Raw genomic sequence first — 18,981 nt, forward strand, 5'->3', positions numbered from 1 at the left:
CACTGTTCTGAAGCTAGGTTTTTGTGGCATCTTAATGAAATTACTATTTTAGTTGGGAATAAGCCACAATATAGTTTAAAATTAGTTTATTTCTATAAAAAATACAGAACATTTTTTAAATAAATTATCGAATATTGAATTTAGTTCAAATAATATTTTAGTAAGTTTTGACAAACATGGTTTATTTACAAATGTGCCATTAGATAAGAGTTTAATAGTAATTAAAACAAAATTAGAGAATGATGATACATTGGCAACTAGAACAAGACTAAATGTATCAGCTATATTGGAGTTGTTGATATTATGTACTGATATTACCTATTTTTAACTAACTAATGAATTATATAAACAAAATTTTGATCTAGCAATGGGCTCTAGTTTATTTACATTACTAGCTAATATATTTATGGAAGATTTTAGAAGAAATATTATTTCTTAACACAATTTAAAACCCACAGTATGGTGGAGATATGATGTATTCTCAATATGGTCTCATGGATTAGAGTTGTTGGACACATTCCTGAATAATATAAACGATAAAAACGAGAGAATAACATTTACCATGGAAAAGGAATATAATAATACACTACCTTTCCTTGATGTTTTAATCTCAAAGAACAATATTGGATATGAGACTGAAGTGTATAGAAAACCAACACACACCTACAGATATCTAAATTACAAATCAAACTACATCAATATTAAAAAATTAAATCATTAAATCCTTATACGATAGAGCCAAAATTACTTGTTCTAACGAAAATTTGTTCTTATTCCTCGCCATGCGATTTTTCTTTTTGGTGATGATAACAGAGCTATCCGATCATATTGTTACGAAAGATTCATCCCGCATAGGAAAAGTCCATTGACGAAAAAGATAGTGAAGTTTGAAACGTAAAAAAAAAAATTATATTATATAGTTGTCAGTTAGTTATATGGTATTGTCATATTGTTGGTGTTGAATAAAGTTAATTTTCAAGAAATGTAACAATATGAATAAAGAGCGTTAAATGTTTTTCTTGTCTTTTGAAGTTTGAAGTTTATGTCTATAACAGAAAATTAACCGAACACGTGAAATTCCAAAGTTTTCTCCTTTTAGTTTTATTGAACTGCTCTATATAATAATTAAATGAATTTATCAAAATATAAGTTGCCTTTAAACTTTCGTTTTGAAGCAAAGCTTCTATACTGGCGTTATATTACTTTTTTTATCGTCACGAAACTAACGCCACAAGATGGCGTCATCACGGGTAGCGTCATAGAATAGCGGTTCTTGACATCGATTCACTACTCTTGATCAATTCGTTTCTAGTCATCATTTATTAATTTATATAATTATTTATTTAATATATTATACAAAAAAAAAATAAAACGAAAATTACTTAATTTAATTTTAAATATTTAATTTTAAAAATACTAGAAGCTCCGCGCTAGTCTACAGTACCGCCTACTGCTCCACTTTTTTTTAAAGTCATTTTTTGTGTCTGAAAAGAAGTATTTTGTTAAGATGCTCTCGTTAAATCGAATATTTTCTTATAAAATAATGCTTGTTAAATTGATTGTATTCCTTTTTGGTGTATTGCTAGCTGCCTTTTTGGGAAAGAAAAGTGTTTTTAATAACAAATAATGATTTACATCAATTCGGATCAATTAGGGCAAGCTGTTGCTGTTCATAATAATGGTCGTTCCATTTGGTATATCGAAGAAATGCTTGGCATTATGTGGAGTACCAAAGTACTCTTATCCTGTTTCTATCTTATCTTATTTTTGGTAATTTTACCCGTCTATCTTTTTGTCTATTTCTATATCTTTTCCAATATCTATTGTCCTGTTCTACCTTTACTTATTTCGTCCGTTGGACCCATTTCCAGTACCAAAAGCTAGTTTCGAACCCACGACTCACTGTCCACCAACCATCTGGCTGCCGTCCGCAGTGTCTCCATTGGTGACCTTTCTATCACCATCCAAAAAAGGATTCCGAGGTAACAATACGGATGTTTGTTTTTACGTCTGATAATTTTTAAATCTAGAAAATTTATGGATTGATTCTGTTTTGTTGCTATTGTGAAGTCAATATGACTATGGAATGAATTAATAGACGATAAGAATTCATCAAGTTGTCTGTTAGTTCTTATAAAACATACCAGTACTTCGTCTACGTATCTCCACCAATACAAAAACTGTTTGAATATGGGATGTTTTGAAATCTTTGTTTCTAGATGGTCCATAAAAATATCTCATAGCAATGGGCTTAGATGATTACCCATTATAAGTCTTGCACTGTTATTTCAAGCAAGATTTACAATGCAATACTTTACAGATGTCGGTATTTGAGTACTAGCCTGGCCTCCTCGAAGTCCAGACCTTAACCCCATAGAGCATTTATGGAACAACTAGGGAAATGCAGGCGAAATTATGACAAATTTAAAACTGTGGTAGCGTTAGAACAGGCACTGGTAAACGAGTGGGAATCAATACCGTAAAACTAGATTGCTCTTTAGATCCAGTTTATTCCAGAGCAAATAATATGGGTTACTTGGCCTGGAGGATAAAATACTCGATTTTAATATAAATATTTTAGAATTATTTTATGATTTCAATTCGACAAATATCTTACTCGGATATAAAAAAAATATATGTAAATTTTTATTTGTTGTTAATCAATATTTTGGCACTTGTTTTTTATTTTATGGTTTTTTTGAACATACAATAATAAATTTTATTGGGATTTACGTTTTTCTAATACTTTTAATTTTACTTAGAATAAGACTCCGGTTAATTTTGCGGGTCAGTGTAATAGTACGTATTGAAATTAACCGATGTTTCAATGAAATCTTTATACTTTACAAATCAAAAATTTTAAATTTTAAATTAAAAACTTTCGTAAGCCTTAGTAACAAACTTTACCTGGCTCTCCCAGCAGTCGCATCCGAAAATCGATATAATTTTCTCGATCGTGCACCCCCTCTTGTCGAGAAGTTCGAACTCGAACTATCCCTTCTCCTACAACGTGAAAATGAAGACCTGTAAAGGAGAAACAAAATTAGAAATCTAGAAATATGTAGGGTAGACAACTTTCCAAAATGTACAGAACTTAATTTCTATATCTACCAGAGGGTGATAGGCACTGAATAATTGTAAAAGGACAAATAAAGTAATTGAGTAAAATGCTGGATTTGTCTGTAAAACACCAAAATTGGTATTTTGTTTTATAGGCCAATTAAGTTAATTTTTTACTCGACACAACTGAATAGACGGGTTTGATAGTTGAAATGTGTAGCATGAGATATTACAAAAATACTCTCATCTAGGGATTCGTAAATTTTTTAGTGGGCATATCTTTAAATTAACAATCAAAACGTCAAACTTCTTATTTTGCCCATAACTTAAAAATTTGTCTATTTAGAAATTTGACGTCAACGGACAAATTTTTCAAAAAAAAAGATACACAAAATGAGATATGCTTAATTAAAATCGGATAATAAACAAAAAAGTTATTGCAAAATGAACAATAAAATCACTGTTTTTGAATATTGTTAACTTTTTTATTATTTAATAAAATTTGTTTAAATGTACCTGAACTTGATGGTCTTATCGTGTTTGGATTGTGTGCAAAAGATGGGTCAGATCGATAGAATAGTTTTTGCAAAATTTAATTTGTTTATAAGATTTCTTAAAAATGAGCTTATTTCTAAGGCTGGTCCTGATAATTTGTCTGAATGGATTTCAATAACCCGAGGCTTATTTTCTTCTTTAACCTCGTTGGACGCCAGGTATCATAATATGATACTACGGTTCAACAAATTATTTTTCACATTCGACGGCAAACGCAGTTATTCTGGCCGTAAGTATCGCGCGTGTTAAGCATCTACTATGCGCAGAAAATTGCGCCGTGGCATACTTCTCGATTGAAATGAGTTAGTCAGACTTTTGTTGTGAGTAAGTAAATACGTCATGGCAGACGCTAAAAAAATCATCAATAATAAAAGTAAGTACATAATATTTAGCATGTTTCTGTGTATGATCAGTGCATTTTAGTGTTAAAAAAAAGGTACTAAATTGAAATTGTGATAAATTGATTATAGGTACAATAGTTCTTTGGCCCTAAACACAAGGTACCATTGATGATACCTTGGGTCTTAAACGGTAGTGTATTTTAAAATATTTTTTTTTATTTTTAGGGCCGCTGACTGCGACTGAACTTCAGGAAATCGCACATAATGTGAATTTAGATGACTCTGATTTGGATCATTCTCTTTCTGACAGTGATGATGATGACAGAAATCAGTGACATATCAGACGACGATTCGGATGATGACATGCTCTTGGCAACCCGGCTTTTAAAGGAGAGTAACGCGACAAATTCTATTCCTAAGAAAGACAGGAAAGAATGGAAGAGAACACATTTTACACCATAATTTGCCCAATATCAACCCTCAGTTGCAACCAACTGTGCAAGATCCCTTGAATCTCGAAAATATTCCAAGACCTATTGACTACTTTAATAAATACATCGACAACAATTATTTTGAATCCATGGCGTTGTACAAAAATATGAAAGAAGTAAAAAAAACTGGAAAGTCTTTGGCGACTTCTGCAGAAGAATTAAAAACGTTTATTGCATGCTGCTTGTATATTATTATTTTTAATTTACAACGAATCCGAATGTTTTGGCAAATGGATACCAGGGTACCAGTAGTTTTAGATAACATTTCAACTCGTTTTTTGCCATTCGAACACGACTCAAAATTGTTGACGATGATTCTGTAACCAAGGAGACTAAAGAAAATGATAGATTCTGGAAAGTAAGACCATTGTTGGATCAAATTCAAAGGGAAAGACATTCTTTAATTTTTTTACATGTATCCTACAAAACAAAATTCATTCTATGCGCATGACAGTGAGTAAATAAAGCTTGCGGTGTAATAGTTTTAACTTTTGCCTGGAGACCGTTCAATTCACCAGACATCACGGCAGCGCCGTCATAAGTTTGCCCTACCAATTTATTTTTGATATCAAAAAATTTTAATCTGTCTTTTAAAACACCAAAAATATATTTTGCCTTATGGCTTTTATTCACGTCTGTAAAACCTAAAAATTTCTCATAAATGTTATCACGTAACGCGTATCGAACAACAATTGATAATTGTGAATAACGTGATATATCGGTAGTTTCATCTACTAGTGAAAAGCAAATGGTTTCTTGAATCTCAGATTCAATAACGTTACTTAAAATGTAATAATTGATTCTATTAATTCATTCTGGATTATTTAAGATACGCCGCTAAATGTCTTCGAATCAGAAATTAAATTAGAAAATTCCAAATCGTATTTCTTAAACATTTTTATTAGTTCTCTATAATTACCTTGATTTAACGAATGCTACGATTCATCGTGTCCCCTAAATGATAATTCCTGACAACTTAAAAAAATTACAATATTAATTAAACTACGTAAAACTGCGTTATTATTTTTTACAATTTCGTTATGTTTAATAGCATTTTCACGTTGGGTATTATCTAATGAAACATAGATATTTTTTTTTCCAAATAAATTTAATTTAATCTGGCTGTATCTATGATCTTTCGAAATGTCATGTTTCTGTAAAGCCCTAAATAATTCCTTTAAATTATCGTAACCAGATTCACACCACAGATTTTGATGTTTGCCCCTAATTGTCGAAAATAAAATGCAAGGCCAACAGAAAAGTTTGTTTTTTATTTCACTCTCGGTAAGCCATGAGTACTTACTCTACCAATTATCTGAAAATGATCTATTACTTCACTTACCCCCCGCATTAATATTTATAAGCCGTGACATTTTAGGCAAAGGACGCCCCTTATTTTTAATAACAATTATTTGTTCTTCGTATGGAATAGATGAAACACCATTTTGCAAAATATAATTTACAATATCAGATTTTTACAGTTTCTTGCTGTAAGCCCAGAGCTTGCATTTTTAGGTTAATTTACCTGAATTTGGTTACACTTTAATAAATAAAACTTCTAATATATCAAAAAACCCTTTAAGTATTTACGGCAGCGGTAACTTATCACAGTATTGGTTTAGAAAATAAAAATAAATCAATACAAAACAAATCGATCGATATAATACCAGAAAAGCCAGTCCGTGCACCACTATAACTTCACTACTTAAGTTCTTAAGTACTTATCCATCCCGAAATAACATTTCATCCTGCGCTCGCAAGGTACAGTTTGCGGCCAATCCAAATGAAGCATTAGCAAATTTAAATTTTCCGTACTTAGCAATTAAATGCCTTTATAAGAATATACACAGGCGGATGTATGTCTCGGATTTCGGATCATTAATTTGAAAAGTATCTTACGCAGGGATCACTTAACGCTCAGATTGGTCGAATTCTTTTAACCATGAATAAAATTTAGTCTTTATCTCACAGATATTTTTTTATTTCACAGAAACAAATAACATCAACTTCTTACCTTCCACAATTAATTATCGAAATATTAAAAAAATCTATAATATCTATAAATGTGTGGGTCGGCACTGCCGACCCTGACCGGCCGCCACCGGAATATAAGCTTAAACTCAAACAAAATTATTATGACTGAATAGGTATTTTCAATACTTTGCAAACGAGGTATCACTTGCCATAATGTCCTATTTAAAATTATCTCTCACAGTGGCGCTGTAACGTCATCTGTCACTATTACGTCACCTGTTACGACTAGTTGAGAAGCCTACGTCTGTTTATTACCTCTCTCAAAATTTCACTATTACAAGTATTATAACCGTTTAAAAGATACGAGGGAGGGAACGGCCTAGCATTGTATAAATATACGATTTTTTGTTCTAAAAATATTTTTTTATTACTAAAAAACTTATTTGTTCAAATTTAATGAATATTAGAAAAATTGTAACAACTTAATACTGTTTATAAAAAATATTTATTTAATATATTATATTTTAAATAAAAAAATTAAAAAATAAGATTAAAAAGCGACTTAAGAAAAGGTTTGTACATCCCATAGTTATTAGCTGCTTTGTTTTGTATAATCTTGCGATGAAAATATGATAAATGTTATTATTTTAACGTCGTAGCCCAGTTTAAAAAAAGAAAGAGCAAATTTAGTCCAGTAGAACCCGAAATAATATGTCATTTTTTTCCGAACTATTTATGTTGAAACTGTGTTGAATTTTTTAAAGAGTGCGACTGGCCCTTAATAGTTGTGTCGAGTAAAAATCTAAGACTTAAATCTGTAAGACTAACTTTAATTAGCATATTATTTTTTTAGGTGCCATTTTCATGCTTTCTCCTAGGTTTCAGATATCTACTAAAATTAAATATCCCTTTGATTTGACTAAAATACATGGTAAGCAGCGTATTTAAAAATATTTTTTAATAGAATGTCCTGCACCTGTTGACTACTACTGGGACATATGTTTAAAAGCCGACGACATTTGGCAATTTACAGTTTATTGATTGTATGAAACAGAATGGCTATGTGAACATTTCACATAGTTTCGTTCTGTAATTTACGTTGTCAGATTAAATAAAACATAGCTTCAATATATTAACATATTTAAACATAGCTGTCAGTTTCAATGAAAGACTAAAATCAGCTTCCATTTTTAAATAACAAGTGTTATACTATCAAAATATATTTGTACAATATACCGTATGATGTAAAAGTATGGAATAAATTCATTATTTCAGAAACAGAACTTTTAAAGAAAATCTTAAAACACGTCAATTTCTATTTTTGAATGGCCATCAATTGCTATATATATATATATATATATATATATATATATATATATATATATATATATATTTTAATATTCATATGACCTTTGAGCTTTTAAGTTATTGAGGTATGCTACTAGTCTTTATGATATTTGTGAAAAAGTGAGCCATCTAATCTGATATTTGCAGCTGTTTATTAAAAATTAGGGGATGTTATTATTAAAACCTGGGGTCTTACTTGGTGTTACATATTTGAGAACTATTGTGACTTCTTAGCTTGTGAAGGGACAAGAGTATTCGTTTTTTTTTCGACTTCCGATTGTAGAGCTTTGAGCTCTCGTTTTACATTCATTATGTGAGACTTATCTTTTCATCATCATCATCACTGGCTCGACAACCCTTTTTGGGTCTTGGCCTGTTCCAGGATTTTTCTCCATTTTGATCTGTTTCGTGCTTTTTTCTCCAGTTTTTTATTTTTAAGGTTGTTATATCATTTTCTATTTGTTCTAAGTATCTCAGAGACTTATCTTCTGGTGCACTAAATTTCGATACTAGATGTGCGGTGATGGTATTGGCATTCATTATTCTTGTATTTCTTGTTATCAGAGTCCCACTTCCTAGTTTTCTCCGTAGTGTCCATGCTTGCCTGCTTAATATTTGTAATTTCATGCTTTTTAACATTTCCGTCCATTTTTGTTGTCTTGCTACATCCAGGCTATGGAGCAGCTCGTCGGGTATTTTTTTATCACAACTTTAAGGGAAGTTTTGGTATAGATTTTTACTGCTGACCAACCAGGATTGTATTCTTTACGATGATAGCCTCTTGTCATGTATTTTTTAGACAGGCTTATTACGGCTCCGACAAATCTTTTGTAGTTTCTACTAGTAGATGGTATCCAGTTTAGAACCTTGTCCAATTCTGGAGAATATTGACTCCATATGACTTTCTTTAGGTTCCACCTTTTGCGGGAGATGGATATTATGCGAATTTGTGTTACTGCCTCTATGATCCCTGGGCGATGCTGGCTGTATGGGAAGTAGTCCATTACCTTTCGTGGGACTGCAAGAGGTTGTCCGTTATTATTAGTCGAGACAAAACATAAATCAGAGTTGTATCTCCCTCTCCATGCTGCGGACATGAAGGTAAGTCGGTCTTTAACATCAAACTTAAGTGGGGATGTTCATCTTCTGCCCACTTCACTAGCGCGTTCCTATTGTCGTTGCAACTACTGGTGATGGTGGCCGTTGTCTTTCACGTGTATAGATAGAGATTGTGTAAGCATAACTTGGGCTGTCCAGAACACAGCTAGTGGTTTGTAGATGATAGTAATGGTAATGCTTCCAATTTTTTAAACCACATAATTTCATCATTAGTAGATATAGGGACAAAGACTGGCACCCAGTAGTTTATAGCCTGGTATTTTCCTTCTTTTTCATAGTTATTCTTCAGTTTCGTAGTCTCCTGTATGGCGGTTAGGTCAATGTCGTTAATTTAGTAAACACTAAAATAAATATAAACACGGGCTGAACCGTTTCAATGGTAGAGGCAGTTAATATTAATCACGAGATAAAATTACTTTGTTTTGTTTTTAACGCAATAAAACAAGATAATTTACCAATTTACAAATTTTATTTTGAAAAACGCTTTGAATCTGGAAATAGATGTATCAACAATAAAGAATTTATTTACAATTTGAGGTTTTGATAAAATTTAAAACAATGTGGAGTTTTACTAACTAAAAAATAGTTCTTGTAATGTTGGTTTTCATATCAACCGAAAACTGAGTTATAAGGTACGTGCACAAAATAAGTCTAATTTTATTATTGACTTAATTACCCACTAGGAATTCGATACCCTCGAAAATATTTCAAACTTGCTATTACAATATCTCGATAGTTATACCGAATATTTCCATCGTTATTTTCCATTTTTATTTTTAAGAGCAATAAGCTCGTAAAGTTGTTTCACATGCACGCTAAGAACTTGAAATTGAATTTTTTTCTTTCGACTTTATGCACCAGACATATTTTTAAGGAAAATTGACTGGGAAAGAAATTTTCCGATGCTGTTTTGTTGGACTTTTTGTGAGACAACATTTGCCATATTACCAATATTTATGTACAGTTAAGAGTATACAGGGTTTTAAAACTTAAATATAAAACCACAGCATGAAAAAATACAAAACATCATCTAGGTCAAATCAAGGTTTCTCTCAAAAGCCCTCAGCCTAATCCATAGAATTCTCTTTTACAAATGAAATAATATCTTGACATGCTGGCCCACTTGTTATAAAATAAGTGAAATTCATCAGTCAAATTATTTCATCGAACTCTTAAGATAAGCATGTTGTGTGCTTTTGCTGCTTGAATGCATGCAGTTAGAAGAAGAAAAGGAAATTGATAGAAAGAGGAACAAATAAATTCAACTTCAAAAGAACTAATTTTTTTTTATAATACTTATATGAATATAAGGGCAATTTTAAACAAAATAAATTAAACAGAGTAGATCTAAAAAGAAAGAAAATTCAAATAGAAAACATTATATATATATATATATATATATATATATATATATATATATATATATATATATATATATATATATATATATATATATACTGCGCGTCACGAAAAAGAGGCCACCTATAATTTTGTAAGAATTTTTCAATAACTTTAAGTTTATACAATTTATTCTATTGTAACTAAATTCCCACAATGCAGAAACACTTTTAGCGTTTTTAGGCACCGACAAACGATGCCGACAGGTCAATTAAGGGTAATAAGTTTGCAGAATTAATATCAGTTTTACGACTTCGAATAATGCACGTGTTGTTTGTACCTTATTTTTCTTGGAATATGGCTATTCTGTTTTTCAAAAACCTTTCACTACTGTACAGTTGTTCGAAGAGTAAACTTGTGCAATTTTTAAATTAAAAACTATGGCTGAGAAATTTGCTAGATCTGTTCAAATTGTTACTTTGATTGGTAATGGAATAAGTCAAAGAGAAGTGGCCAGACAGCTTGGAATCAGTCTTTGTATGGTCCAAAAAAATTTACCAACGATTCGTAGAGACTGGATCTCACGAACGACGACCAGGATCAGGCCCGAGAAGAATCACGACGGCCAGAGAAGACCGTTCTTTACAAAGCACTTATTTGCAAAATCGGTTGTTTATGCCAGGTCAATCCAAAACCGTTTTCAAAATGCTCACGGGTGGACTTTAAGCATTTCTACTGTGAGAAGAAGGTTAAGGGAATTTGGTCTAAGGGTCGCTGTCCAGCAACAGGACCTTTGTTAACAGCAGCACATCGACAACGCCGACTACAGTTTTCTAGAGACCACGAGCATTGGACGATATAAGATTGGAAAAATGTTTTGTTTAGTGATGAGTCCAGGATGGTTCTTTATGGCTCAGATGGTCGCATCAAAACATACAGAAGACGAGTACGTATTGTGTTGCTTTTGGAGGAGGTTCGGTAATGTTTTGGGCAGGCATTTCATTCGAGGGCCGTACTGATCTCGTATTTATTGATAGAGGAGTGTTGAATGCACACCGATACATTACCGAAATTCTAGGCGAGCATGTAATGCCTCTTGCTGGTTTTGTCGGCGAAAACTTTTTATGCAAGACAACGCGCGGTCGCACGTAGCCAGGATGGTAACGCAATACCTGGAAACTGTCGGCGTACCAAAAATGAACTGGCCGGCTCAAAGTCCAGATTTGAAGCAGATTGAACATGTTTGGGACCAACTCAAACGAAGGGTAAGAAACAGAATACCTGCTCCAATAAATCGTGAGCAGCTTCGGTTGGCGCTCATGTAAGAATGGGAAGCTGTTCCTCAAAACTTTATCCAGAATTTGATCAATTCAATGCCAAATCGAATGAGGAGTGTAATTCACAATAGAGGTGGTAATAGACAGTATTAATAATCACGACTTAATTGTAATTTTTTAAAGAAAACAGAAACAATGTACAATATTAATTTTTTTTTAAATTTTTCAATAAAATCATTATTTTGAAAGAAGTTATTTTTTGACATTTGCATACTGCTTTAGAACATATTCTTACAACATTACACAAACATCTAATGACAATCACGTTGTGGCATGATTCGTAAAAATTAAAAAATAGCAAAAATTTTAGGTGGACTCTTTTTAGTGACTCCCATATATATATATATATATATATATATATATATATATATATATATATATATATATATATACATAGATATATATATATATATATATATATATATATATATATATATATTCTAAAGACTACGACCGTCAATTTATATTTCTAAAGTATTCAACTAGTGAATTCAGAGGTTTAATCGGTCATTCAGGTTGGCAAATAAAAAAAGAAGTCAACTACTTCATAAGTTAATCGAAGACGTTTCGCTTTATATTTCTAAAGCTTCATCAGTTCTCTAAAATATAACAAATGACATAGAGTTTATAAGAAATACAGATGTTTATAGTTCATAACTTACAACTCAATATGTAGTATATTTTCGATGTTATCATATATCTACTGTACACTTTACTCATTATTTAAAACTAACTTAACCAAAAAAGAAAAAACAAAAAACAACACACAAACTTTGCCGAAAATAATGTTCATATTCGTAGATATGAATATTTAAAAAATTTTAAACGAACATTTGGCTTCATTTAGATGGTTCTCCGCTGAAGACCAACAAAGTTCTGATTTATTGCAATCTAGCAAACAACTTGACGCGATACCGAAAATTTTTTTATTTAAGGGCCATGTGTCACCAAATTCCAAGGTTTGAGACAATTATGAACTTCTACAGGGGACATTGCATAATTAGTTGGACGGGTGGAATTTGTATGGCGGAAATATTTGATATATTATTTTTAATTTATGTTTTAATGAAACTTGGAAATAGGGGATGATTTTGTTATTATTGTGAATGGAAAATACGCCAACTTTTAACTGAAGAATAATTGGTATCATTTATTTCGTAAGATGAGAGAGTGGTAAACCTGGCTCAAATTGTCGACAATTACCCTTAAATAAAAAAATTTTCGGTATCGCGTCAAGTTGTTTGCTAGATTGCAATAAATCAGAACTTTGTTGGTCTTCAGCGGAGAACCATCTAAATGAAGCCAAATGTTCGTTTAAAATTTTTTAAATATTCATATCTACGAATATGAACATTATTTTCGGCAAAGTTTGTGTGTTGTTTTTTGTTTTTTCTTTTTTGGTTAAGTTAGTTTTAAATAATGAGTAAAGTGTACAGTAGATATATGATAACATCGAAAATATACTACATATTGAGTTGTAAGTTATGAACTATAAACACCTAAACTATAAACATCTGTATTTCTTATAAACTCTATGTCATTTGTTATATTTTAGAGAACTGATGAAGCTTTAGAAATATAAAGCGAAACGTCTTCGATAAACTTATGAAGTAGTTGACTTCTTTTTTTATTTGCCAACCTGAATGACCGATTAAACCTCTGAATTCACTAGTTGAATACTTTAGAAATATATATATATATATATATATATATATATATATATATATATATATATATATATATATATATATATATTATCTCTTCTTCTTCTTATGGCGCTAAATGGTGGGCGAGAGTGGGAAAGTATTTATTGATAAATACCTATAACTTTGGTTTGGATCAACCAATTTTAACGAAATTAGTGTCATTAGAAAGAGTGTGGATGAATTAATTTACATCTACTATAAAATAATTGCAGTTAGTTTTAGTTGTCATAGGTAGAGGGTACTTTCGAATAGAAAAAATTAAAATTTGTTTTTCTTCAAAATATTTAATGGAAACACCTATTTATTGTAAATTATAATGGAACTGGATTAAATTCGTAACAGGCGCAAACTGCATTTAATAGCTTTTGTCGAACTCGAGATATGAATAAAAACGCATAAACATAAGTAAGTATAGTATTGACTCACCCTTTATTATAACTTAAAATTAAATATGTGAAAGATCATACGATATGAAAAATATAATCTTTCGCGCGTAGACATAACAGTTGCTTCAATCTCAGCTGTTGATATACTATTTATTGCGTTTATAATGCGCTGTTTCATGTCGTCTCGCGTGGTTGGTCGAGTTTGGTACACTAAGTCCTTCAATCTTTCCCATAGATAAAAGTCCAGACATGTTAAGTCTGAAGATCTAGCTGGCCATGAAAATATACTTTCCCTTCCAATCCATTTATTTGGATAACTTGCATACAAATAATCTCGAACTTGTCTGGAAAAGTGCGCAGGACACCCGTCATGTTGTAATATCATATCTCTTCTTGTTTGAAAGGAAATATCTTCCAATAAAACAGGCAACTGATTTTCCATAAAATCCAAATATGTTTCGCCATTTAAAGTTCTATCAAAGAAATAATATGAACCTACGATCTTTCCATCAAGTATACCACACCAAACATTAAGACTCCATCTACCTTGAACCTGCACCTCATGTATCCAGTGCGGATTTTCTTCAGCCCAATAAACTATATTATGCAGATTATCACCACCCGCATTTTAAACGTAGCCTCTTCTGTCCACAAAATCTTTGACATGATATGCGGTTGTTCTTCTAGCAGACCTAACATCCAATTGTAGTAATCCAGCCTTGCATCAAAATCTCTCTCATGTAAAGCTTGGTGAAGAACTACATGATAAGGATGCACTCTAAAAAACAGAACAACAAATATTAGTGGAAAAGAAACCACTATATTTACTAAAACTAAAAAAATCTTGAAAAATCCACAATTGTTTCATAAGATAAATCGTGCATAAGTATTTTTAAGAAATGGATAAAAGGATAGCTGTGTTGCCGTTTTTATCGGAATATTAAAATAACAGTGGAATCTAACGTTTAAAGGGAATTCCAAGTTTCTGACCTAAACGTTCACTTTATAATATGAAAAACCAACCTGTGACGTTTTAAAATCCTTAGAACAGTAGTTTTGGGTATGTTTAACTCTATAGAGATTTGCCGACTACTTATATGTGGATTCTGTTGAATTAAAGCAAGAACATTGATTGAATTATCTTCGCTCATACCTCTACTACGTCGTTTAAAACAAGGACGATGAAAACTACCAGTTTCTCTTAATCTTCTTGCCTTTCTTTCAAATACTTCTTTGCCATAATGTCTCCTGTCTGGATATCTTACAGAATATATACGTGAGACAATAGCGGTATTTTCTTGACATTCGAAATAAAATCCACAAGGAAAATAATTCCTGTAGCTGGCTGTATACCACGTATAACAAAAGAGGTTAGTCTTTGTATGTGGGTATATTTTATTTTATAAAAACCCTTAAAAGGGCAACATTACAAGCACGAACGTTTTCGGAACAACTGTTCCATCATCAGGTTAAAATACAGGTTACCATGCCTGAGCCACCAAAATATTTGGGTAAAACCCTTTAAAATGAAAAATGTTACCAAAGATTGTACATAATGTTGATAATATTATATGATGTTTAATATTTTAATTAGATTTTACTTCAGGTAACATACACCCATGCTTAAGTGAGTTCCAGTGTCCGGAGAGTAAACCTCTTCAAACGGACTACGGCTGGTAACTGATTGAGGGATTAAGGGATTTTAAAGGGTTTTTACCCAAATATTTTGGTGGCTCAGGCATGGTAACCTGTATTTTAACCTGATGATGGAACAGTTGTTCCGAAAACGTTCGTGCTTGTAATGTTGCCATTTTAAGGGTTTTTATAAAATAAAATATACCCACATACAAAGACTAACCTCATTCGAAATAAACTCCAATCATATCATAAATTCTGCATTTGATATACTCATCACGAATTATTAATACTGATAATTAATTACTAATATTACCAATATTAATATCTATCGAAAAAAGTGCAATCTTCAATTCGAATTATAATATAACACTTCTTAACAATGTTTTGACTGTTGTCATTAAATAAACAATATGAACTCCCCGTCAATTTCATTATTGTAGCCTGCTTAGTTTCGAAAAAAACTATTTTTAATCATATGAAATAACAATGGTCAAAATAGGTATGAACATTAAGATTCTTCTGCTATAAAAAATTTGAAAGTACCTACTGACTTATTTTTTAATTTAATTTATAATACAGGATGAGTCAATACTATACCTACTTATGTTTATGCGTTTTTATTCATATCTCGAGTTCGACAAAAGCTATTAAATGCGGTTTGCGCCATTTTGTTACGAATTGAATCCAGTTCCATTATAATTTACAATAAATAGGTGTTTCCATTACATATTTTGAAGAAAAACAAATTTTAATTTTTTCTATTCGAAAGTACCCTTTACCTATGACAACTAAAACTAAATGCAATTATTTTATAGTAGATGTAAATTAATTCATCCACACTCTTTCTAATGACACTAATTTCGTTAAAATTGATTGATCCAAACCAAAGTTATAGGTATTTATCCACAAATACTTTCCCACTCTCCCCCACCCTTTATTTGAAAAAATAAAAAAAAGTACTTAACCAGCTTTGTGCAGAATTGAGGCCTCTTTCTAGTTTACTTATTTAACGCTTGGTATAATTGAGCATATTTCCCAAAAAACTGGTTTTCAAAGTTTTCTGCACAGGTTACGCCCCCTAGCGGTTAACCCAGAAACTTGAAAGTTATTTCCAGCGATTTCTCTTGGTCACTTTTACTAAGGAATTTTTTCTCCTAAAGTTATAACATGAATAGTTTCTGATATATAGCCGAGAGATCGGCTTATTGGACCACCCGGTACATGCTATTGAACAACCTGTAGGTTTACAAAAATTGGAAAATCCCGGGCATAAATGTATACCCAGTTTTCAAAATGCAATAAATGAAATAAAAAAAAAGTATAAAAACGTCCATTGTAGTATTAGCAATTTTCTAATTCTTATAACCGACGGAAGTTATTAATTAATTTCTATAATACGAATGATTACAATGTGTAAAGATCCAGCGGATCTACTGTATGTAGTCATTGAAGATTGGTAGAATATTCTCCAGTATACTATTGAAAACTTAATTGCTGTAATGTCAAAGCATGTAAGTGTAGTAACTGGGAACCACAAGGTAGTAACGTTACATTCGATACGTTAATTATATTGCTTTAGATTTTTGAACAATTTTAATTCTAATTACTTTTTCCCTACCTCACTTCTTGTTACTAAAATGATTATTTATTGACTCAAAACAGGATAAAGTTTCCTAAGGTTCTTTGTCAAAAAAAGCAATTTGTAAGTTTTCATTGTAATTTATTCCTATAATATATTTAATTTCCAATACTAGTATTATTTAAGTTATTAAAGTGGTGTGTCGATATTTTTCCTTAGTTTATCTCAAAAACCATAAAAACTAGTAAATAATGTTAAAAATAAAAAATATAGATGATCTATCGGCTTGTAATTTTGCTGAATTTAATAGTTTTTAAGGTTTACTTCATACACTAGAAAATTTCCTCTCACTTCTCACTAAAACCATGCATGTAATATACCTTTCTCAGTTCGTGTAAGGACACCATTATGCGTTTTCTCATTTTCGTAATGTAGGTTATCGACTGTAATATTGAAGATGTATAAACTTTTTAAATAATTATTGACATACCTCGAATAGTGAACCTACATATGACAAAGTGAAATCTCTCACACTATACATAGAATTTTTTTAAACTTGTTTAAGTTTTGTGTTAGTAGTAATTATTGTACACTGTTTGTAACTGTAGTGTTTGTAGCTATTATGTTAACAGCATTAGTTGCCAAGGCAGTACATAGAAAATGTTTGTATGTATTGCAAATATTATAATGACTATATTTATTTTTTTTTTCTATTATTTCACACATATATATATATATATATATATATATATATATATATATATATATATATATATATATATATATTATAATAAACGACATCGGGCAATAAAGCAAATTGTTTAGCCTCATAAATATGACGGCTTGGAGCTAAAAGGGCCAATATCAAAATGTTCATATTTCAGAAAATCGCAATTGAAGTTTTGGTGAAAAATATTTTTAATTACAGCTTAACCGGCGAACAACCTTTATGTACCAGATTTGACTCAATGTATAATATTTTTGAGCAGAATATAATAGTGTTTTTTATTTTTTTCTAAATTCAAAAGTCTTAGCAAAAAAAATGACTTTTGCCCTTATTGCATAAATGTATGACGTGTTTGTTTCATTGTGTATGACATTGGCCATCACAACAAAAAAAGTAACAATAATAATAACAGCATAATTTTAATAATTTATTATGGAGTTACAAAGTTCATTGTAATTCAATGTAAGAAAATTAAAACTAGTAGTAAGAAACTAAAATTGTATCCAAAAATAAAAAAAATATAATTTTTATTATCAAAAAATATCGGCAATACTACTTCCATTATTCTGATACATTCTCCTCTTCTTGAGTTTCATCTGTAAGGTATTCCACTATTTTATTGTCATCTGCAATTATTTGTTCAATGAAATGATTGTAATATGTTCGATTTGTATTAGTTATGTATGGTAAAAGTGCCTTTAAGTCCGTTAGTTTTTCTCTGCTTAAACGAAGTGGTTCGTTGTTAAGTGGTAGAAGTGTAGAAAGATGATCACACTGCCTTGTTTTCGTGTGACTTCTGGATATATCCAACGTTTTGAACTCACCATCAAACGAGTGTTTATACAAGATAGCTAGGGTGTCGGTTGAATATTGCATCCATTTAATTTGCAACCACCGAACTGGTTCATTTAGAGAGTTCTTTTTACGATGCACATAATGAGTATTTAAACATGATTTAAAATTTAAAAACTCCTTTTGTTCTAATTCTATTACTTGTATATGTGGCTTTCTTGGCACCAAACGTATCAAGTTTGCCCAATCTTGAGGCAATTCAATATCCGCAGTAGTACGTTTTTTTGTTTTTTCTATTGCGGCATGAATGCTGTCTGCCTCCATATGAGTATGACCACTCTCAAGAAATTTGTGGTTAATAGTCAAGTTTTTACCTTTAGCTTTCAATTCAGAAACAGTTTGCAGTAACATTGTAGAGAAAAATATATTGCGGTTTTGTCCTCCGCAAGAATCGCTGTACATAGTTACTGTATGAATATTATCATTTTCTTCTGTGAGTTCATGCAGGTAATGGTAAATACAGGAACCAATTTCTTGTCCATCTCTGCCAGCCATTGTTTCATTCCAAACGTAACATATGGAAGATGATTG

General features: G+C 31.1%; 1 protein-coding gene across 2 annotated transcripts in view; it reads right to left on the reverse strand.

Moving 5' to 3' along the window:
* Positions 1-18,981, reverse strand: part of Vdup1 (arrestin family protein Vdup1) — an 89,188-nt gene that overhangs the window by 46,232 nt on the left and 23,975 nt on the right. For both annotated transcript variants that reach the window (XM_072546124.1, XM_072546123.1), the window contains exon 2: positions 2,908-3,024. In XM_072546124.1, coding sequence (XP_072402225.1) covers positions 2,908-3,024 — 117 coding nt within the window. The remainder of the gene's footprint in view (positions 1-2,907; positions 3,025-18,981) is intronic.

This window comes from Diabrotica undecimpunctata, chromosome 10 (assembly GCF_040954645.1).
Source record: "Diabrotica undecimpunctata isolate CICGRU chromosome 10, icDiaUnde3, whole genome shotgun sequence".
In the NCBI taxonomy this organism is placed as follows: Eukaryota; Metazoa; Arthropoda; class Insecta; order Coleoptera; family Chrysomelidae; genus Diabrotica; species Diabrotica undecimpunctata.